The sequence below is a fragment of the Saimiri boliviensis genome, chromosome 10 (genome assembly GCF_048565385.1).
Source record: "Saimiri boliviensis isolate mSaiBol1 chromosome 10, mSaiBol1.pri, whole genome shotgun sequence".
NCBI lineage: Eukaryota > Metazoa > Chordata > Mammalia > Primates > Cebidae > Saimiri > Saimiri boliviensis.
The window spans coordinates 50,632,383-50,655,560 of record NC_133458.1 but is presented as its reverse complement, the minus strand read 5'-3'; the positions used below and the strand labels follow the sequence as shown (position 1 = coordinate 50,655,560).

Here is a 23,178-nt window from a genome sequence, read left to right as displayed (position 1 = left end):
AATCTGAGCCATCACTTCAACTTTAATTATACATAATGAAATGGATTATTTACAGTAACTCACGTGACAGGAAAAACTGAGAGGTGAGAATTGGTAGCTTGGCAACTGTTTTTTATTTCTCTTTCTATTTGGCCAATGTATATTGAGCACCTACTATGTTTCAGGCCTTGCCAGGGTCCTGTTAGTAAAAATATTGTGGCTCATGCCTGTACTATAAACACTTGGAGAGGCCAAGGTAGGAGAATCACTTGAGCCCAGAAGTTTGAGACCAGTTTGGGCAACATAAGGAGACCTCCTCTCTACAAAAAATAAAGAAAGAAATAAAAATTAACCTGGTATGGTGGTGCACGCCTGTGGTCTCAGCTACTCCAGAGGCTGAGGTGGGCGGATTGCTTGAGCCCAGGAGATTGAGGCTGCAATGAGCTGTGATCACGCCACCACACTCCAGCCTGAGAGACAGAGTGAGAGTGAGATCCTGTCTCAAAAAAAAAAAAAAAAAAAAAAAAAAAAAATATATATATATATATATATATATATATATATATATATATATATAGTTAAAATACCTAGTATGGGCTAGTTTCTTTCACTTCTTTCTCTTGTGTATTGCTCTCAATGATACCGTGTAGCAGGAATTATTTTCCCTGATTTATATAAGTGAGTGGAACTGAGATTCTGAAAGGTTAGGTAAATTGTCTAAGGTCACTCAGCAAAACTCCATTTTGTTTTGTTTTTTTGTTACCATCTATGTGCTTCAGACAGAGACCTATGGACCAACTTTCCTAATCTTACTACCTTTCTTTCACACTTTAGACAGGAAAAGTCGACTTTTCCTAAGGGAAAGATTGTTCATTATTTTTGAACAGGAAAGGAAATGACCAAACTTGCACTTTGGGGAAATTAAGGTAAGCTTCCGTAGGATGCACTGGGGGGCATAACCCAGGCCAGATGCAAAGACCTTAAGCCAGGGGAGTAGCCACAGACCTGGGCAGGGGAGCGGCAGGAGTCACTTGGCATCTGGAAGGGGCTTGACAAATGTTTGGATGTGGGGGAAGAAAAGGGCAGCCTTGGCATCTTGGGCTTGGGCCAGAGGGGACACAAGGGACGCTGGCAGGTGGCATGGCCCGGGTCAAACCCCTCACTCTCTGAGCCTTAGTGTCCCTGTCCCTGTGTCTCTGTTCAGTGACATCTAAACTGAGATGGTTCCAGGTTTCTTCTATGCACTGTTCTAATTTTTTCCTTTTTTGAACATTCACTGTTTTCACTTGGCCTCTGTTAAAATTCTCTTTCTTGTTCCTCAATGTCTTGCTTTCTGGGCACATGCCTAGTCGTCCGTGGTTTAAAGCTTCCATCTCAAACTCAGTCTCTCCAGGCCTGAGCCTGGCGGCTGGGGCTGAGACTGAGATTTGGGCGTGGGCGTGGGGTGCTATGGCTGCCAGCTGCTCCTCCACCTTGTCCTTGGGTGGACAGAAGAGGAGGGGGGAAAGGAGAGGGGGCGCGCCATGTAGCTGCCCTTGCTGCTGTTGAGATGGAGCAGGGACCCTCTCCTGGGGACCTGATGAGTGCCCCCAAGCATGGAAATGAAGAAAAATTTGGAGTTCCTTCAAGAGCAGTTTCAGGCACCCAGCCAGCCTGAGAAGTAAGTAAGTAATTTATGCCGGCAGGTGATAGTAGCCTCGAACAATAGCCAAGAAAGTTAGAGCCCTGAGTTGTTTGGTTCCCTGTAGAAACTAAAGACAACGTCTTAACACATGTCCTGGCGTTGTCCTTCAGAAACCTAGGCGCCCTCCCACCGAGAACCCCCCTGGACTCAGATACAGAGGCACCGAAGGCTGAATTCTGATCACCATTTTTTGTTCTAAATTTCTTCCTTAGGGGTCGGCTCGTCGCTGGAGCAGAGACCACCAGGCAGGCTTTGTGTGGGCAACCAGGCCGTTTTATTTTGCGCATGGGGGCAAGCCGGCCAAGTCCAAGAAAGCAGTTAGGTGAGGGTGTAGGAATGGGGACTGGTTATATAGGTTGGGGCAAATGGTCAGTTAAAGGTGGTCATCTAATTTAGGGAGGAGGAGGTCACAAGGGTAGGGGCCATCTGCTACCAACAGGTATGGTCATAGGGTGGGGTTATGGGTCACAAGTAGAGGGGAGGGTGCAGTAAATTATGTAGTTCAGGGGTGGGGGTCTTGAGAAACCGAATGCCGAGGGGGAAATTTCCCAAGATTCAGCAGGAACGATGGTCGAATGTTGCAGGGGGAGAGCCATTAGATGAGGCAGGAACCAGTCCTTTTGCTTCTCTTTGTGGCTATCTGGTTACTTCAGACTTTCTGGCTCCTGGAGGCCATCAGGTAGTGTACATGCAAGTCACCAAGGCTATAATGGCCAGGTTGGACTTGGAGGCCTGACAAGGGGCATGGAGGGAGTCACATTCCCAGCCAGGTAATACTTTTTTCTACTCTTCTCAAAATTCTAAACAAAGCTTCTCTTCCTTAACCAGCTGCAAATCTGAATCCGGCTGTTAACCACATTTTCCTTCCCACCACCACCACTTCAGGACATCCCGCTCCTTCGGGACAAAACCTATGTGTCACCTCCGTGTATTCGTTTCCAAAGCTCTCATGGAGGTCGGTCAGGATTTCAGCATTAGCTGCCTGGTCCTTCCTGCTTGGAGCCCTTGCAAATAAATGCCTTCCTTTCTATTGCTGCAGAAACCTCAGTGTGGACATCTCGTTTTATTGCACCAGGCGAGCAGACCCTAGTTTGGTTCCATTCCATTGTCTCCCTCTATCCCTCGTTGGTGACCTCCACATAGCAGGTGCCTAAAGCTGGTTCACCTGTGGGGCATCTGTGTAGCTTTCAGAGCTCCTGTGGGGTCTCGTCCAGACTGGGAGGCTCTGCCCCAACTCCCCACCTTCTTCACTGCATTCCTGCCCCCGGCCTTGGGCTGCTGGGCTCTTCTGCCCAAGCTGGCACAGGAACGGGAGAGATGGTCCAAGCCCAGCTGCTTTCCACTACATCCACTACTGCTTTTACTGCACCATGGAGAGGCGACAGGCCACTCTTCGGCCACCCTCTCTCTGCTCTGCTGTTGCTCCTTCTCGGTGGAGACTAGACCCCAGCCTGCATTTATTCACATGCCACATCTTGTGCCCTGGCACAGGCCTGTGTAGAGCAGAAAAGCATCCTGAAGAGTAACACCTGCATCACTCCCCACTGGGCAGAAGCCTTACAACTCCAGTAATCTTCCTTCACAGCCTTTTTCAACAGCTGGAGGGGCGGTGGTGAGGGGTGGAGTCAGAGGGCAGAGTCTTCTACCTCGAGTCACCCATGAGGACAGGTCTGCTCCCAGCTCTCGGCTCTTGTCTTTACAATGAGTGCCAGTTAATTCCCAAGTCTGAGTCCTGCTCATTGATTCAGGACATCAGAAAAACTCCCACTTCCACCCCTGTTTCTGGGAATGACAAGCCTGGCTACACTGGGGGTGGACTACACACGCACGTCTGGCTCTTACTGTTATCCCTGGGTCTCGGCTTTCTCTTTTGATTTCTCTTTTGGAGCTCTCGGTTGAGAGGCTCAGTGAGTGTGGACTTTTACGGTGAACTCTGAGCTGACCAAGACTGGCCAGTTGATCTCTTGGGTACCATGCAGTCACAGAAGCAGGCAATCAAAGAACACACAGTCTTGTGGTGTTTAGAGTCTCCCTTGGCTACTGCTAAAGCCTCTGTTTGATTTCTTGCATGGCAACGAAACCTGGAGGGAAGCTGAGTGGCATCTGAAAGAAACTTTGGGTGTGAGACGGGATTCAGGTCGTGGCTCCTGTGCTGGACGTACACACAGTTGTGACCGTCAAGGATGCAAGAAGCCATCATTCTCCTGGCTCTCCTGGGTGCCATGTCAGGTGGGAACTCAATTTTGCTTTGGAATGGCTTGCCTACTTGGTCTGCATAATACCATTGTATGACAATGTCCCCCAAAGAGGAAGTTGCTCCTGGGAGGCTTGTTCAACTGAGGGCTCAGCTGCAATTATGAGTGAGGTGATGCGACTCCAGGGAACCCTGGGGGGCCGGGCAGGAGCCCTGGAGAAGAGAGATGCTTAGAGAGCCTAATCTCACATATGTTGGCAGAGACTTCACTTCCCCTCTTGGGTTAACTGGCCTGCATTTGGTAGTCCTCCTGAGATCTAAGGCTGGGAAAATAATTTTCATGGCAGAGCTTTGGGTGCATGTCAGGTCAGTCTTTGTGGAGATTCTGGCCAGGCAATTTGAGGTTGCCAAGCGATCCTGTGAGGAAACTGAGTTACTAAGGGGCTGTCTTCCTCTTGGACAAAGCAAACACCGTTGGCCAGAGGAGCCAAAGACTCAACCTCACCATCCTTTCACTCCTTCTTCCTCCTTCAAGGGTATCAAGAATCTCGGATGATCTTATGAATGTCAGCCTGGATTATTAAAATTGCACTTTAAAAATTAAACTTTATTTCTGAATAGGTAGTATATGCATAATGTATAGAATTTAATCATGTTAAATTTGCAGATTAATTTGGGGATAATTTACATCTTTGATGAGTTATATGGTGAAACACTTAGAAGAGTGTCTGAGTACACAGTAAATGCTTAGTAAATGTGAGTGAGTGTTATTGATCCTCTTGAGTCTTCCTAATCCAAGAACAGGTTTCTAGATACTTAATTTGAGCCTTCATTTGTTTTCCTTAAGAGTATTTTGAGGATTCCTTCATATAGATTTTGCACATTCTGATTATGGTTATTTCTAGTTCTTTTACTTTTTCTTTTTTTGCATTTGTAAATGGAATCTCTTCCTCCCTACACCTTTCAACTGATGGTTGTATGAGGTATGGAAATCTATTAACAAATTGTCTTATTATTTGGCATGGGTTTTCAGGTGATTCTCATGAATTTCCCACGTTTGAAAAGAATGAACATTTAGATTCTTCCTTTCCTATTTCTATAGCTCCTATTGTTTTCTTATCTAACGGCCAGGCCTGGACATTCTGATCATTTTAAAATAATGACAAGAGTATAAATTCCTGTCTTGTTGCCCATTAAGCATGATGTTAACTTTTGGTGTGGGAGAGAAATGCTTTACATGTTAAGGAGGTGGCTTTTATTCTTATTAATATAAGAATATTATTTATTTCTAAATAAAAATATAAGAATATTAATTTCTAAAAAGAAATGGATTTTTAAATGAAATGCTTTTTCAAGATCTATGAAAATGACCATTTAATTTCCTCTTCAATCTGCTAATAAGATAAATAAATAACTGGGTTTCCTAATATTGAGCCCTCTTCTATCTTGGACTTTTCAGCTAAGCAGAGGGCAGGGTCTCCTATGAATGTGAAGTGGGCCATGAGTAGTTCAGAGTGTCACTGAAGTAAACATTTCAGATTTCCCCCAGAAACATGGGCTTTTAGGGCCATATCATTTAAGTTGAGGTACCTTTTATTGTGACTGGGGAAGAGTAAGGTTAGGAAGAACCCAATTTCTTATACTGAACCCTATCATTTGGAACTTTATTAGAAGTGTGAAAGAGACAGATCACAAAGGTTTGCAAGAAATCCTTGAGATTTCTTATTTAAAACACACGATAGACTCCCTTAGGTCAAATCTTATTTTTGGAAGGGCTGCTGTGATGCAAACTGTTTCTCTCTCACTGTCTTTTGTGAGTCTGGGAACCTGCTCATTACCCTCACACACCAACACCTGTGTTACAGAGGATTCTAGTGGGGCAACCACATCAGCACCACTTCAGCGTGCTGGAAGCAGGCGTCACTATAGCAATCTCAAATAAAGTAACATACAGTAAAAAATTAGCCAGGCATGATGGTGGCACATGCCTGTAATCCCAGCTACTTGGGAGGCTGAGGTAGGAGAATCGCTTGAACCTGGGAGGTGGAGGTTGCAGTGAGCCGAGATCGCACCATTGCACTCCAGCCTGGGTGACAGAGTGAGACTCCATCTCAAGTAAATGAATGTATGAGTGAGTGAATGAATGAATGAATGAGTGAATGAAGTAACATACAGCATCCTCTTTCCTTTCATGTGGTCTAACTCCTACGCTTCCTTCAAGGCCCAACTCAAGCCCCACCCCTCTCACGAAGCTTTCCTGGATTGACCTAGGAAACAGCATGGAGCTGTCCTTGGAGTCAGATGCCTGGGATTGGATGGTCTTTCCTGGAATTAGTCTCTCAGACCCAGGAATTATCAGTTATGATGAATTCAAGAAAATCAACGGATATATTCCCAGCAAAGAAAATCAGAAGCTACCAGCAGGCAATATTTGAGGAGCGTGGCTTCTCCACAGTCCCCAGCTCCCCAGAGGAGCTGCGCTAAGGTTGGGAGCCACAGTGATCTCCTCACTTGGGGTGAGGCTGTGGAGAGCCCTGCATGGAGCTTAGCAAGCCCCTCCTACCTGAGCCCACACCACGCTCATACTCACACTTCAGCACAATTCTTCGTGTTGTTCCCCAAACAGCCTCTTACAGATTGCATCATCTGGATCTAACATCCAGATTGAAGATCAATTTCCTCCTAGCCCCCAGAGCCATGTTGTTGCAGTGCCCCAGGGTCACTGAATAACTATGCTGCATCCTATGTGCATGCTCATGTGATAGGCATAGAGTGACCGACTGTCTGCAGTAGGTATGTGTAGTCTGCGAGCTATGAGATCCAGATGCCAAGAGCCAGGGCCCTCCGTGACCACTCCCGTAGTGTATGATCTCAGACGTGTGCAATGGTGACAGCAATACCTCCGTCGGAGGATTGTGTTGGGAGTGAGGGGCATCGGGGAGTCCAGGAGCTAGCACTGGGCCCGCTGAGCAGGTGCTTGGTAAATGCAGGTGGGTACTTATTTTAGTCTATTCATTTGCGCCAGGCACTACCTTACCCCAGGCTATCATTGAGAAAAACATAGCACGTTCTAACTTTGTCTGTTGCCTGGAGGGGCACAAATCACTGGGGAGGGCTGGAGGGGGCAAGGGAAGAATATGGGTGAGAAGGTGGGAGTTCCATGAGACAGACTGCCAATCTTCCGTTTCCTGTACGGATGTCTTTGTCTTGCTAAACAGTGAGGAAGCACTCTCACGAACAGCTCAGGGAGGTGCCCTAGTGACTTTCACTTGTGAGAAAGGAGAATGGGAGGGAATGATGCCCCAAATACCCAACCCATCACAGCCTTAGATTATTTTGCTCATTTTGAAAAACTATTTTTGAGAGCTTTGTCTTTAAATACTCCAACCATACTCTTTTGCTCCTGGTTTTTACCATGAGAATGCTATAATATTAAAGTCAATTTTAATAGATTTTTAAAAATCTATTCATATTCGTATCAACCTAAACTTCAGCTGTTTTGATATTTCTGAGTCCTTGTACAGTCCTTGTTCATAAAACTTGATAATTCTGCGAGTGACAATAACTTATGCATCATGCATTTCAGCCTCTAAACTAAACAAGATGACTTTAGATTTATAAAACCTTGTATCAGTGAATGCGCTTAATATTTCAATTTTTTCATTTCCATTTACTCCTCTGCACTCACCCCACCTCCTGCCAACTGAAAGAAAACATCCTGGCTTGTCTGTCTCTAGAACATTTATGCCTCTCAGCGGGGCAGAGCTTTCTACTGTCCCTACCTACCCCTGTGCCTCCTACATGTTCAGGGTTCTGTTCCCAGGGTCTGATGGTGGCCAAGATCGGAAAGCTGGCTGGGAAAAGGGACCTGTGTAAATCTTGGCTCTGTTATTTATTATTTGCTGTGTGGATTTCAGCTCAGTTTCCCCATCTGGAAAATGACATGAATACCTGTCTGGGAGAGGTGTTTGAGGAGTAAATGAAAGACAGGATTTTACGTTTTGCACTTACTTGTAACATTGGGCTGCCGTAACAAACTGCCACTAATTGGGTGCCTTGAAAACAACGGTGATTTATTCTGTCACAGCTCAGCAGACTAGAAGTCTGCAATCAAAGGGTTAGCAGGGTTGGTTTCTGCTGGGGCTCTGAGGGAATGTCTGCTCCATGCCCACCTCCCAGCTTCTGCTGTTTGCTTTCCATTCCCAGGTTTGTAGCGGCATCACTCGTCTCTGCCACCATTAGATCACGGCCTTTTCCCCTCTGTGCATGTCCTGACTTCTTTTTTTCAGATACCAGTCTTTTATTTCACTACCAGTCTTTTATATCTGTTAAGATATGAAAGGATTCAACAACGATTGAGACTGTGTTCCTTATGGAGGGGCTCAAGGTCAAGATCGTGGGGGGAGAGCAGCGTGTCCTCTTCCTCAGTGGTACATGCATAGCCGCTCGTGCTTGAGCTTCATGTAGGAAGAGGAGTAGCTGAAGAGCACATAGCCTGCCAGCACCATGGTAACCCCTGAGAGGCTCCCCTTCTTCATGTTGCTGTACTTGCTGCAGTACTGGAAGTAACCTCTTCGAAACACTTTGGTAATGCCACGAGGGCTGAAGTCTTGCATCAAAATCCAGCTTGGCAGCTCCCCTAGTTTGACTTCCAGAAGTTTCTTGTCCTTCACTGGTACAAGTGATGCCATCTTGGAGTCCTGGTGTCTGCTGTATGTGTCCTGTTTTCTTATGGGGACACTGGCCACTGGATTTAGGACCCACCCTCATCCAGTATGACCGCCTCTCAACTCATGGCACCCATGAAGACTCTATTTTCAAATAAGGTCATTCTTGGCTGGGCATGGTGGCTCACACCTATAATCCCAGCACTTTGGGAGGCTGAGGTGAGTGGATCACTTGAGGCTAGGAGTTCAAGACCAGCGTGGCCACCATGATGAAACCCTGTCTCTATTAAAAATACAAAAATTAGCCAGGTGTGGTGGTGTGCGCCTCTAATTCCAGCTGCTTGGGAGGCTGAGGCATGAGAATCGCTTGAACCCAGGAGGCAGAAGTTGCAGTGAGCCGAGATCGTGCCAGCCTCCGCAACAGAGCAAGACTCTGTCTCAAAAAACCAAAACCAAAAACAAATAGGGTCATTCTGCAGTTCCGGGTGGGACTGTTCAACCCACAACAGTAACTATTACTATAGACGCATGAGAGAACACAGCTTGTTCCTTTTCTCTGCACTGGTAAAGTCTTGCACTGTCATGGAGACCTTAGAATGGTCCCAAGGCTTTCCTGGAAGAAATGTGTTTTCTCTTAAAGTATAAAATTCCCTGCCTGTAAGGCAGCCCAAGGCAATTCACATGCCATCCCAAGCCTCTTGTTTCCTCCTTTGTGGAATGGCTGTTAATCTACCAACCGAGACGTATTGATGACGCCTCTGCATGATGCCTACACAGTCTAGTAATAACCACAAATTGTCCTTGAGATTGCTAATGGACGTGGAGAGATTTACCATGATTTTGGTGTTCTAGAGAACATGCATACTCAATTCTCAGGTGACCTCTAGATTACTGACACAAAGAAGGAAAACAAACTCGTGTAAGCTACAGGGTCTTGGCAAGAGAGAAGATGACGTTATCAGGAGAGGTCCTTTAGGTGGATGTCTATCTCCTAAGGTGTCACGTTTCTCCTTCGCTGCTCCTCCCAAAGGCTGGAAGAAAAGAAAAGGGAAGCAGGAAGAGAAGAGAAAAGCAGCAGCTTTATTTACCGAGTGACAGAAGCAGATTTCTTGGTTGTTTGGAAGTGGTTGTTTTCTTGGCTCCCAGGAGATCTCACATATCCATTGCCAGCACTTGGCAAGAGCGTTTGTTCCTGGGGAGTGACCAGCTCTCATCGTCACCCCGAGCCACGAAATGAAGCCACAAACCAAGCTGTTAAGTCTCTGCTCCCAGCAAAAGGCTTTGTGTTCATGTCATCCTGCACCCTTTTTACTCCACAGGGGGAGAGGCGCAACACCTAATCCTCTTACCTGCTACAAGCACCGTCGCAGAGAATTCTCCACCTGGGACTTTGGTGCACAACTTTTCGGTGAAATTAGCAGCATCACTGTCACCTGTGATCCCAGGATTTCCCCTGATAATCAACTCGAATCCCCTCACGGAAGCCTTCAGGGTGAATTGGCTGACAGGCACTGACTTTGAGGTAAGCAACAACTTACCAACGTGGGTGCTGTCTGCAAAGAGGTGATCCTGAAAATGAGGGTGGATGGGATTCCAGATCGGTGATGGATTCCTCCGTTCTGGTTTAATCTTCCCTCTTGTAAGACCCAGAAGTCCTGTTGGAGGCATCCCAGGGCTTCTGTGCGAAGATGCCCATATAGTCTTTAGACCGTCTTCACTCCACACAGTTCACGTAAGCATTATGCTCAACGTGTTGCAAACAGAAAGCTGCTTCTTATTGCCTCCACCCCTCACATGACATCAGATGTTAGGTGTGCCTACAGTATCTAAACTCTTTAGGTGGAACTGTTTGGATATTAATCTCCTTAAAAGCCATGCTCTGATGAACTTGTGTCTAGTGATTCTGCTTTCCTATAAGTCTGATTGTTTCAGAGACGATCTAAGAGGAGATTTATTTAATAAGGAAGCTATATACCCTTTAATAAAAATATACGTCTAAATGTCCAGCCCTACCATGTGAATGTTTCCTCTTGGATAATTCAGACCCAACCATTGACATTCAGGAGGCACGCCTCTGCTGCTCTGTTTTCTAGTGTGTCATTTGAATCTTTTCCAAAGTTGTCACTTCCCGAAAGTGGGTACAAGCCTGTTTCTTGCATGCTTGGTACTGGTAACCATAGAGGCCTTTGAAGGTGTTTTTAGGGTCCCGGTGTCTGGATCGGCCTATGCTTCAGTATTCCCTGCCCCTACCTCCTTCCTCAACTGGCCTGGGAACCTCCTGCTGCTATCATCAGCTCTGCCACTGGGGTCCTTGTGGGACCCAGTGGACTCAGGCCTGCTTGGCCTAGGCTTGGTTGCTTTTCTCAGGTTCCCACTAGGTGTTCTTAAACCCAGCTCATCATTAGAGTCACTACGGGAGCTTTGAAAAGTGTGCACACTGGGGCCCTGTAGCAGACCTGCAGAACCCACCACTGGAGGCCAGAGCCCAGGCTTCTGGTATTCTCATCACCCCGGGGGAGCCCTCTGGGAGGAAAGGAGCACACATCCCGTTGCAGCATGTGGTTTACGTTCCTGGGTCCCAGCTGCTGGTTCTGTGACTTACCTGCCCTGTGCACTCACTCCCTAGACACCCAGCTTATCTTTAAAAGCGGCTGCTGCTCCTCAGTTCCTGTAAGCCTTGTCAATTCCTTACTCTTACAGAGCGCGTTGTGTACGCCGGGTACTGTTGACAGTGCTTTGTATGTGTTTGCTTTTCTAATCTCAAAAGCCTAAGGATTGTATCTATCTTATGACCTTTTCACAGACGAGGAACGTGAAGCACAGAGAGGTTATGTAATTTGCCCTGGATTGTACAGCTAGCTAGTAGGTAGCTAAGCTTGAGGTTGGAAGCCAGGCAGTCTGGCTCAGGTGCTCTCATTTTAAAAAACAGCTTTATCGAGTATAATTCACAGGAGAATATAATCCAGGCCCTTAAATTGTACAATTCAGTGGTTTTTGTATATTCACAGCCATGCAACTCATCACCACAATCTAACTTTAGAATATTTTCATCACCCCAAAACAAAACCCTGTACCCATTAGCAGTCACTCGCATATCCCCTTATTCCCCCAACCCCTGGCAACCACGAATCTACGCAGTCCTTATGGATTTGCCTATTCTGGGCATTTCCTCTGAATGGAATCATTATAGTATGTGGTCTTTTAATGATTGACTTCTTTCACTTAGCATAAAGTTTCAAGGGTTACCATGTTGTAGCCTGGATCACTATTTCATCGCTTTTTATGGCTAAATTATATTATATTCCACATTCGGCTTTTTCATTCATCCATTGACAGACAATTGGGTTGTTTTGTTTCCACCTGGGAGTTCTCATCCTCAGGATTTATGGTCTATAGTCTTTAGTGATGATAATGACCATGTGCATTTGAATTTGCATACAGCCTTCAAGGCACATTCACATACCTGATCTCTCTCTCTCTCTCTTTTTTTTTTTTTTGAGATGAGATCTCACTATGCTGCCCAGGCTGGACTTGCAGTCCTGGGCTCAAGTGATCCTCTTGCCTCAGCCTCCCCAGTAACTGAGACTACAGGCACTGCACCATCGCACGCAGTTTGATCTCTTGATTGTAACAACGAACATTAATATCATCACTATCTAGAAACTTTTATTCCCATTTTAGATATCACAGAGATGCAGCAAATTTAAATGATTTATCTGAAACCACACAGCTGTGAAAGATGGAATAAGAACTTCATCCAGCCTCCTGATTCCCCAGTCCCAGGCTTTCTGTCACAGTGCCACGCATGTCTATGGCTGTTTGGACAAGCTCTCAACTCTCTTCATGGGATCTGCTCTTCCCACATTCCATGGGATTCAAGCAGGGCTGTTAATCAAGGAAGAATTCCATCTTGTTCATAACCTCTAGAAATGGCAGATTGCTCAGCCCCTCAACTGATGTAGCTCAAGCGTCTGGTGTATTGTCCTAGTCCTGTGCCTTCCTTACACCACACCCGGCAGCTGCCTAGGACCCCATGTTGGTGCTAAGATGAGCCGCAGTTTTACAAGTCATGACGCTGTTCTTAAGAATTGATTCCTTCTCCCCGGAAACTACACAACATCGTCTACTGTCCCTCCACGAAGGTCCTACTCTGCACCCGAATTGCTCTCAAGAGTTGCTCCTGCAGCCTTCCAGGCATGAAAATCTCTGTGGCAGAACCTGGCTCCTCCTTGGACAGCCTTGACGGTCTAGGGATGACAAGTCTAGGTCACCATTTTGCCTTGTGACTCATTTATACTTTCTGAGGGTAAACGCCAAATCATGCAACAGGCCAAGCCTTCCTGCTTTAGAACACAGCTATTGAGACCTCTGGCGGGGCAGGGGGTGGTGAGGAGGAGTAATGATAATGATGAGGAGGATGCTAACATTGCATTTACAGGGCACTTGTCATATGCCAGGAATTTCCCTAAACGCTTTGTGAATGCATTCATTTAATCCTCATAACAATGCTATGAAGTGGTGTACTGTAATTTGCACACTGAAGACAGGAAAACTGAGGCACAGAGAGGTTGAGCAATTTGCCTAAGTTCACACAGCTAGGAGGTGGCAGGCTTGGGATTTGCAATCAGGTGGCCCCAAGAATCCTTGTTGATTGCCCTCATGCTGCACTGGTTTGCTGTTGCCCAGCAAGAGAGATGTCAGATCCTCATTCAGCCACTTGTAGCTAATCATGGGTCAAGGGGTTCTCCTGGAGCGGCGCCAGAAGCATAGCTCAAGAGACCAGGGAGGAGTGACTACCAGCCAGCTGCAGAGAGATGGGCTCTGTAAGGTCCTTCAGAGGCCAGCACCCGCCCCTCTTTCATTTGCCCATCTCTGAGCCTGACTCCCCTCTTTTCCCATCGTGAGCACTGGGGACCTTCTCAGCCTTCTCCAGAACAACCTCCAATTGAACATGCCTAAAGCAAAATCTGCTGTCGCTCACTAAAACTCTGTCGCAAGATCACCCGCAACCAAATCCAGGCTCCACCACTCCCAGCTAGGATCTTAGGAGAGCTTTTCCCCTCCTCCCTTAGTTCATCTCCTTAAATGTGAAATGGAGGAAGTTTTGCCAACCCGTGGTCATTGTGACGATTAAATTAAATACTCCACAAATGGCTCGACAATTCTGGTACATAAATGCTCAGTAAATGCTGGTAACAACAACAACAACAACAACAACAACAAACAGTTTTTTCATTTGTGTTGAGAGCAACCCCATTCTTTTAGTTCCAAGATACAACATTTTTGGACCCTTTTTTGGCTCATCTATTTCCTTCCTCTAGGGTGTCAGAGCTACTCCCCAAGAAGAAGCGGCTGGCAATAGGTAATACTGAGGTCAAGGATCTATCCAAGCTCGGCGGCAGAAGCAGGTTCCAGGCTTAGCAGGGAGCCAGGGCGTAAATCGAGAGCAGACCATCTCAACAGAAGTCCACCTGCTCTGGTGAACATACATTCCTTGAACAGTTTTTGACTACCTAGTGATTAGAAAAATCACCATTCGCAGAGGGTTTGCTCAGTGCCCGTCTTCTAAGTACTTCCCATAGATTAGCTCATTGAATCCTCCTGACAACCCCTAAAGTAGGTGTTATCATCCCCATTTTACAGATGGGAGAACTGAGGCACAGGAAGGTTAAGCAATGGGAAGCCTGGGCTTTGAAGTCCGTCAGTCCAGCTCCAGCGTCTGTGTGTTTGACCCATGTGCTGCCCCTCACTACCACGTGACCCACAAAGAGACCAGTTCATCTCCACTTACGTGGCTCCCAGGCTGCCTCTGTTCACCAGTAAACATAAGAATACCTCTTTTACCACCTCAACCACCCTCCATACCCTCTCCCTTCACTCATTCTCATCTGTGGCCCTGTTCTCCTCTTAACCAACCTAGAACCTGCAGCGTCCGACACAATACCTACCAACTCCTCCATGGAGCCTTCCCCAAATAAACACAGCTCACACTGAACTTTTCCCCCTTCATTTTCCATAGTACCTTGATCTAGCTGTTTAATACCTTGTATCATTCTTCATCTGTTTAACTAAGGCAATGATTATTTCCCTGGTTACAATCACATGGAAACACAATCAGGGAAAGGAAAGGTGATTTCCCCAAGGCCACCCAGAAGTGCAGTGGTAGAAATAGAACTGGAGCCAAGTTCTGTCTTCACTGCAAGATGCTGCGTGTCTCATCACCTGGCCCCAGTCATTGTAATAACCAAAAGGTTCTATTGGCATAATTAAGGACATACATGGAATTCAGTCCTTGATGTCCCAAAGGGCTCCAAGCCTTCTGGGAGTTCAAGGCGCAAGTTGGCGGGGGTCTGTGCCTAGAGCTATGAGCAGTCACAGGCTGGTCTTTAGTTGGCTTCAGTGGGACCCTCCCAACGCGGACCACCAGGGTTCCTGCTGGCAACAGCTCTAGATTCTGGTGCTGTCTCTCTGGCCCTGGCTCCTGGCATCCTTCCCACATCTCCAAAATACTGACAGAGCAGACAACAAAAGCTCCTGACGATGGAAGACTGTGTGGAAAGGCACAAAGTGAACAGCCTGAGGATTAAGTCAATGTCATTCCTTATGCAGATGCATCCTTCGTTCTCTTGTTTATTTTTGGATGTGGCTTTGGGAAAATTAGAATGAAGTGATGAGTCAAGATATAACTTAATGGAATCCCAGGAAAGCGCAGCATTCTTTCTTAACAATGAGGAAAATCCAACTACATTCAGGGTAGTTAAAGGATTTTTATAGGAACCTACCCCCAAGTAGTGGAGGGTTTTTTGTTTGTGTTTTGTTTTTCATTCTCAGGCTTTCTGTCCCCAGTCAATTACACGAGAATGTCTCCTGAATATTTTTCTTTTCTTGGAAATGCAGCATCACATGCAGGAGTCCCTTTGGTGAAGTGTCACAGGGCTTATGTTGGAAGGACTCAGGCAAAACAGCTGGTTCCTCTGACAGTGAATGAATGCTGGTTTCCGGGATGCCAGATGCTTCCTACCTAGGAATATCCCTTTGCAAAACGCACGCTTACAAAACGGACCCCTTTTCACATGGTGACTAAGAATTTCGCATTTTGTTTTAGGTTGTCACCACTGGGATGGAACAACTAGATTTTGAAACAGGACCAAACATATTTGATTTGCAGATTTATGTGAGGGATGAGGTTGGTGTCACAGACCTGCAAGTCCTGACTGTTCAGGTAACAGATGTGAACGAGCCGCCTCAGTTTCAAGGCAACTTGGCAGAAGGTAGGATGTGCACGGCAGCCCAGACGGTGGCATCAGGGAGGGCCCTGGGGGGACAGAGAGAAACAGAAAAAGTAAATAAACAAGCAGCTGTTTCCCTGGAAAAGGCAGAGGCTTAATGAGCAGGGAATAAATGAAATGTCCTCCAGCTCAACACTCCCAGTAATAATATCCAGCAGTATGCAGAGCCCTCAACAGGCATGGTTTCTCTTGGTCCCTGCCCAGGCCCTGGGAGGAAACTAGAGCTCGGGACCTCAAGGGGATCACTATGGAGGAATCTGGCTGAGCCACCCCAGGCCACTCCTGTGCACTGCGGCCATTGGTGGCTTGTTCACTCTCCCCATGGACTCTGACTCCTTGAAGGCAGTATGTGTTTGCTACAGAATAGGGATAATGGAAAGGACCAGAGCACACGGTAACTAACGTCTTACAGGATCTCCCCCAAGCTCTTGGTTTTGAGCACCATCCTGATACTGACCACTTTCAAGCCTGTCATTTCAGCCCAGGTGCTGCCCTGAGCTGTGGCAGTCCTAACACAGAGAGGCACCTTTCCCACCCAGCATCTCCACGTGGATGTTTAACACGTGGATGTTTAACAGACATCGCAAATTAACTTGCTTCTGAATCAAACCGCTGGCTTCCTCTCCGCCCTCCGCGCCCACTCGAATCTGCTTCTCCCGTGTCGTTTTCGTTTTGGTTAGCAGCAACTCCACCGTTCTTGCTGCTTGGACCAAACCTTGAGTCATCCTTGACTCCTCTCTTTTACACTTGACGTGCAATCCCTTAGGAAATCTTGCCAGCTTCTAAATCTACCCAGAACCCGGCCCCTCCCCAGTGTCTGCACCACTACAGCCATGGTCCAAACCACTCACCCCATCTCACCTGGATTGTTGCAATGGCTGGCAGCTGGCCTTCTGGCCCCCCTGCCGTCTGTTTTCCAAACAGCAGCCAGAGGGATCGTATTAAAAACGTCAGTTAAGGCACTCCTCTGCTTAAAACCCTGCAAGAACTTCCCATCTCACTCAGAGGGAGTCTCCTTAACAGCCCATTAAATCTATCAAGCGGCTTACATTCCTTACCCTCTCACCCCTCCTTTCCCGCTTTCCCGCTCAGTCCCTCTGACCCAGCCTCTGGACCCCTTACTGATCTGTGCACCTCAGGCATGCCCTACATCAGCATTTTGCTTTTGTTGATTCCTCTGCATCCCGTCCTATCTCCTGGCTCTTCCTCATTTCTTTAAGATCAGGTGCAGTGGCTCGTACCTGTAATCACAGGTAATCACAGCACTTTGGGAGGCCAAGGTGGGAGTATTGCTTAAGAAGATCAGGAGTTTAAGACTAGCCTGGGCAGCATGGCGAAACCCCATCTCTACAAAAAATACAAAAATTAGCCATGTGTGGTGGCAGGCACCTGTAGTTCCAACTATTCAGGGGGAGAGAAGGGAGGATCACTTGAACCTGGAAGGCTGAGGCTGCAGTGAGCTGGGTTTCTCCCACTGCACTCCAACCTGGTTGACAAAGCGAGATCCTATCTAAAAAAAAAAAAAAAAAAAAAAATCTTGACAAGTGTCCTGCCCTTCCCCACCACAGTGAACCTTCCATAGCCACTTTATTAAAATTATAACCCAACTCGCACTTCCTCCCTCGATTGTTCTCATCATGTTTCTCACAAGTATACCCAGGTTTTACTCAATTATGTTGCTATCCACATCTTTCCACGGAAATGGAAGTTGCATGAGAGTGAGGTTCTGTTTTGCGAGCTGCTGTATTCCCAGTGTATGGATCAGTGTTTGACATAGTGCTCAAGAGATATTTTTTTGAATGAAGCATGAGAGTGATAAAAAGTGAATCAAACCTGAAGCTCAGATGTAAGGCATCTGGATTTGAATTTTGATTATATCACTTACTAGTTAGGACAACTTCATCACTTCCCTGAGTCTCAGAGTTCTCATTGCAAAAGCACTAATTACATTAAAAGAATAAATACAATGCCTGCTTTCTATTAATAGAACTGTTATGAAGATGAAAATAGAAAATGTATATTACATCCTCAGCATGGTGCCCCCAAAAGAGTGAGTTACTTTTCTTTTCTTTTTGAGATGGCGTCTCACTGGCCCCAGACTGGAGTGTAATGGCATTATCTCAGCTCACTGCAATGTCTGCCTCCCCGGTTCAAGAGATTCTCCTGCCTCAGGTTCCCAAGTAACTGGGATTACAGGCGCCTGCCACGGTGCCCGGCTAATTCTGTTGTAGTTTTTAGTAGAGATGGGGTTTCAATATGTTGGCCAGACTGGTCTTGAACTCCTGACCTTGTGATCGCCTGCCTCGGCCTCCTAAAGTGCTGGGATTACAGGTGTGTCATGCCCACTGTGCCCTGCCTGTTACTTTTCTTATTGTCAGTCATCACTCAGAAAAAAAAAAATGCTGGGTGAAAGCTCCACGGCCCCTTGGTCAGTGCTGGTATCGCCCCCTCCTCCATCCTCCTCCTTCACCAGGAAAAACTCTGCAACAGATGAAATCAATTTTTGGTTCCTCCCTTCGGCCTCCGTAGCCCTCCCCTAATTATTCTATTTCTTCTCTGTTCTGCTGTAAGGTCCCTCATTTCAGTAGCTCATTTCTGCGGAGTTGCCAAGTGTCCTTGAAGGGGTAGCTTAGCACAGTTGAGGAGGGATTTGCGCATTAAAGTGGATCCGTGCACGTGGGGATCCTCATGCTGCAGGTTCCCAGCTGGGCTTACTTCCCAACTCTCTGCCCTATCACCTCCTCCTTCCCCCATCTTAAACCGCATTACCCTGGGGCACCTCTCAACAGAGGACATGAATGAAGACTTGATAACAGCTTGGCCAACCCTAGTACTTTCTGAATTCCCCTAAATGGACCCACTCAGGAGAGTTGGCCAGTGGCCTTGCTCATGGCTTTTTAAATTGTGTCCTTTGTCCCACGATGCCAACACACTTGGTTCCTTTGGTTACGTGCAGCTGCTCTGATTTTGGAATTCCCCATTTTTGCTTTACCTAATAAGATGTTTCTTATTCCACTTTGGACACTGATACAGGTCTGCAACTCTACATAGTAGAAGGAGCAAACCCTGGATTCATTTACCAGGTTGAGGCCTTCGATCCGGAAGACACAGGCCAAAACATTCCCCTCAGCGTAAGTGTCCTTAGATGGAAGAGGTGCTTGTCCGTGTTGGCTTAGACATAGGAGCCTGCCGTCCTGAGTCTTGGCAGGGTGGGTTTGGGCCATGGCCCTCAGGGGAATATCCTGTCCACTTCCAAACACAGTGTATGTGGGATGGTTGGAATGAATGAAGGGGCTCTGGGACCAGACATTCTCGAGTGGATGTGTGGCTCTGTGTGATCTAGGACAAATTGGTTATCTCTGCAAGCTTCAGTTTCTTTGTCTATAAACCAGGAAGATACGAGCACCCACCACAGTAGAGAAGCTGTGAGTATGATGTCAACAACGCAGGTAAAACCACTGAGCACAGTGCCTGCCATGTCAAACTGCTCAATAGTTTAAAACTCTAAGCTGACAAAAAACCAACTCTAGTATTTTAAAGCATAAAAAGTACATCCCAAATCCAAGCATTTACATACCTTTCTCAAGAGATGAAGTCAAGCTGTTTAGAGTCAAGTTTAAAAAATTAAAACAGAGGCCAGATGCGGCGGCTCATGCCTGTAATCCCAAGACGGGAGGACGGCTTGAGCCCAGGAGCTTGAGACCAGCCTGGGCAACATAGCAAGACCTCATCACTACAAAAAATTAAAAAAAAAAGCTGGGCATGGTGGTGCATGCCTGTAATTCTAGCTACTTGGGAGGCTGAGGTGGAGGGATTGCTTGAGCCCAGGAGTTTGAGACTGCAGTGAGCTATGATTACACCACTACACTCCAGCCTGGGCAATAGAGCAAGACCCTGTCTCTAAAAATAAAAAAAATAAAAATAAAGAGTCTCCAGAATTCTAGGTTGTAGAGCAGGAGATTGGGTCCTGGGGAATTGCCTCATGGTTTGGTCTGAGACAGCGGATACCTCTTCTCTCCCTTCTTAATCAGTTTTCTTAATGTAGCTACCAGTGGGGCAACTGTAACCACCAATCCTCAGGTGAAGCCTCTTAGTTGGTCGTTGGGCATGGACGCCTCAGCTCCTGGCTCCGCCCACTAACGTGCACTGTGCACACCCTGCAGCTGAGCAGCCCGGGTTGGAGAGAAAGGAAAAAAACAAAAAAACAAAAAACAAAAAAACAAAAAGCGAATCCCACCCAACTAACCTTGGAGCAGGAAATACTCCTGCCAACCCTGCTTTGCAGAGAATCCTTGAAATATAACACTCGGGGAACAGAACACCAGGAGGCTGTTTCTCCTGTTTGCTGCATGATTTGCAGCTTCAATTGGACTACTTTTTTTAAAAGGAAGAAATGAGCCTTGGGAATACCAGGACGCATATATATAGTCTACAGACTCTGATGCAAAGCTATTATGGAATGACTGGATACAACTTAAAGTAAGGGAATAGTCCGTTTTTATTAGAAGATGATCCTTCTGTGTAAAAAAAGAAAATCACCCGTTTATTCGTTGACTCACTCGGAATTCATTCATGTTAATATTTGCATGAATAAATGAATGAGTATGCAAACATTTAATGGGTGTCTACTATGCGTTAAGAGCAATAGTAGGTGCTTGAAATGCATACTTCTTAATAACAGACGTCTCATACTGGTTAGGAACGTGTTTGTCTGCAGATAACAAAACTTAACCATGGTGGTGGCCATGGGAACGTTTTTCTTCTCTGAGAAGTCCAGAGGCAGGCAGGCAGGAAGCTCAGCCCTGGTGCAGCGGCTGCCCTCGGGAGCCGGGGCCCCTCCTACGTTTCTACTTTTCTATGCATAGCTGGCTTGTCGGCACTAGCCTCTTTTCCTCACCTCATGATTGCAAGATGGCTGCTGCACCTCCAGGCTTGAACTCTGAGTTCCATGCAGAAAGAAGGAAGAAGCAGGCAGGGAGGGATACAGAGTAGAGTGTGGACAGGCCCGATCTGTCCCTTTTTTGGCAGGAAAACAAAAACTCTCCTGGAAGCCCTACCCAGAGGACTTCTGCTACATCTCAGCGGCCAGAACTCTGCCCTATGGCCACTTTAGCTTACTGATGACCAGCGATTCCGGAGGCAGATAAGGTCAGAAACCCAGAGTATAGCAGCTCGCTTACATATTAAGTTCATGTCAACATTTACGAAGAGCTATCTATGTGCCAGGCATTCTATTAAATACTTTGGAAACAGACCTGTGTAGGACACACTGACCTTAGGAAGTTTATCATCTGAATGGGAGACATCCATGCGTGGGGAAGAAGGAATAGCTTCTCCTCACTTGTCAAAAGGTTTACAGTTGACACTCCTATAACAAAAGACAGATTAACAAGAGAAAAGTGTAACACATTTATTTCACCAAAGTTTTACATGACACGGGAGGCTTCAGAAATGAGGACTCAAAGACCCCTAGGGAAAACGGTATTTTTTTTTTTTTTTTTTTTTTGAGACGGTGTTTCTCTCGTTACCCAGGCTGGAGTGCAATGGCGCGATCTCGGCTCACTGCAACCTCCACCTCCTGGGTTCAAGCAATTCTTCTGCCTCAGCCTCCCTAGTAGCTGGGACTACAGGCATGCGCCACCATACCCAGCTAATTTTTTGTATTTTTAGTAGAGACGGGGTTTCACCATATTGACCAGGATGGTCTCGATCTCTTGACCTTGTGATCCACCTGCCTCGGCCTCCCAAAGTGCTGGGATTACAGGAAAACTGTATTTTTATGCTGAGGTTTGAGGTAGAATCATAACTGGACAAAAAGGAGTATGACCTAAAGGTAATCAACAGGGGAATTTAGCAAGGCTCTGTTTGCTCAGATTCTTCTTGGTCTCTGGTTGCAGGGTGTGGAATCTCTCTGGAATCAGGGTCTCATGACCTACTTTTAGGGGTGGTAGGTCAGATAATTCCTTTAAGATCATGCTTCACGGGAGAAGGTCAGAGTGGCCTTCTTTCTGAGGTTACTTCAGTTGCCGAGTCGCCGTATTTTGGGGTATTGTGCTCTGATCTCTGACAGAAGCATACATTAAATCATTAACATTCGACATGACAATTACCGTAAAGTTTGTATAAGATTCAGAGGGGGCAAAGTGGAAAGAATTTCAGTAGTGAAGACAAATCTATATTTGTTTTTAAATCTCCATTTTAAATGTATCTCTCCAAATGATGCAGACGGAATAAGATCATGGGCCCTTTTAAAACACCTCAGACATCAGATAATCACCCTTTCAGAGGAAGGGGAGCTGCCCAGGTGGGAAGCAACCGCAGCAGGTGTTGCTCCCTTTAAAAAAAACGTAGTGCCATCAAGAGCGTTCTGAGAGCAGCTGCAGGACTTGTGGCTTCTGCAGCGAGCTGAGGAGTTGTTTGGGGAGGGGCTACTCAGAGTCGCAGCAGAAACTGTTAGTGAAATACTTAACACCTGTGCTGCAACTAACAGCTGTGCAGAAAGTCAACTGCCAGCCTGCAGGAGCACTGAACAGAATCTGGAAGAAAACTTTCTCAGGTTAGAAAAAGGTAGTAACAGTTTAGGATATAACATACGATGGCCTCTGTGCTTAGACGTTTTATTCTGCGTGCTTGGGGGTACTAAGGTGAAGCAAACGACCTCTTTTGCTTCGCAAAAGTAGACGGGAGGCGGGTTAATTTGCTACTGACCAAATCTGTGCTTCTCAACCTTGGCTCTAAATTGAAGCCACTGGGGGAACTTTAAAGAACACGGATGTCTGGGTCCCACCCTGTGAAAGTCTGACGTGGTTGGACTTGGACATGGTCTGGGCATCCGGACTATAAAGCCCCCAGGGAATCTAATGCATGCCCAGGTTTGAGAACTGCTGGTTTGCGATACCATCTCCCAAAATTTTTAAGCCCTGCTCTTGGAGTTTTCGAGTCTGAGTCGAAACTCAGACTGAGTTGAATAACGGATTTTTAAAAGTAGCTCTAGGATGCATTCTGAAGCCTCAACTCCTTTAAAACGTCATATCTTACAACTCTTCTCCAGCTTAATAAAGTGAAACTCTATCACAGTTAATGTAAAATAGGTACTAATCTGGAAGCCATTTATATTTGTCCCTCCTTTTTAGTGGAATTTAAAAAGCATGTGCTGGTACATTGTTTGGACCATCACTGTTCAATATGGGACCAGCTCTGTCCCACAGAGCTATACTGTGAGCCAGAAATGAGTGCTGCATATGTAATTTTAAATGTTACGTTCTAGCAGCCACATTAAAAGTAAAGCAAAATAAGTGAAATTAATTTTCATAGCTTATTTAACTCAGTATATTCAAAATATCATTTCAAAATAGTCAACATAAA

General features: G+C 46.3%; 1 protein-coding gene and 1 pseudogene across 1 annotated transcript in view; one reads left to right on the top strand and one right to left on the bottom strand.

Moving 5' to 3' along the window:
- Positions 1-2,162: 2,162 nt before the first annotated feature.
- CDHR3 (cadherin related family member 3) overlaps positions 2,163-23,178 on the top strand; it is a 71,710-nt gene continuing 50,694 nt past the window's right edge. Inside the window, exons 1-4 of the mRNA XM_003921108.4 lie at positions 2,163-3,892; positions 9,844-10,046; positions 15,630-15,795; positions 18,847-18,944. Coding sequence (XP_003921157.1) covers positions 3,847-3,892; positions 9,844-10,046; positions 15,630-15,795; positions 18,847-18,944 — 513 coding nt within the window. The 5' untranslated portion in view covers positions 2,163-3,846. The remainder of the gene's footprint in view (positions 3,893-9,843; positions 10,047-15,629; positions 15,796-18,846; positions 18,945-23,178) is intronic.
- On the bottom strand, positions 8,282-8,548 carry LOC104652587 (ATP synthase F(0) complex subunit f, mitochondrial pseudogene; annotated as a pseudogene).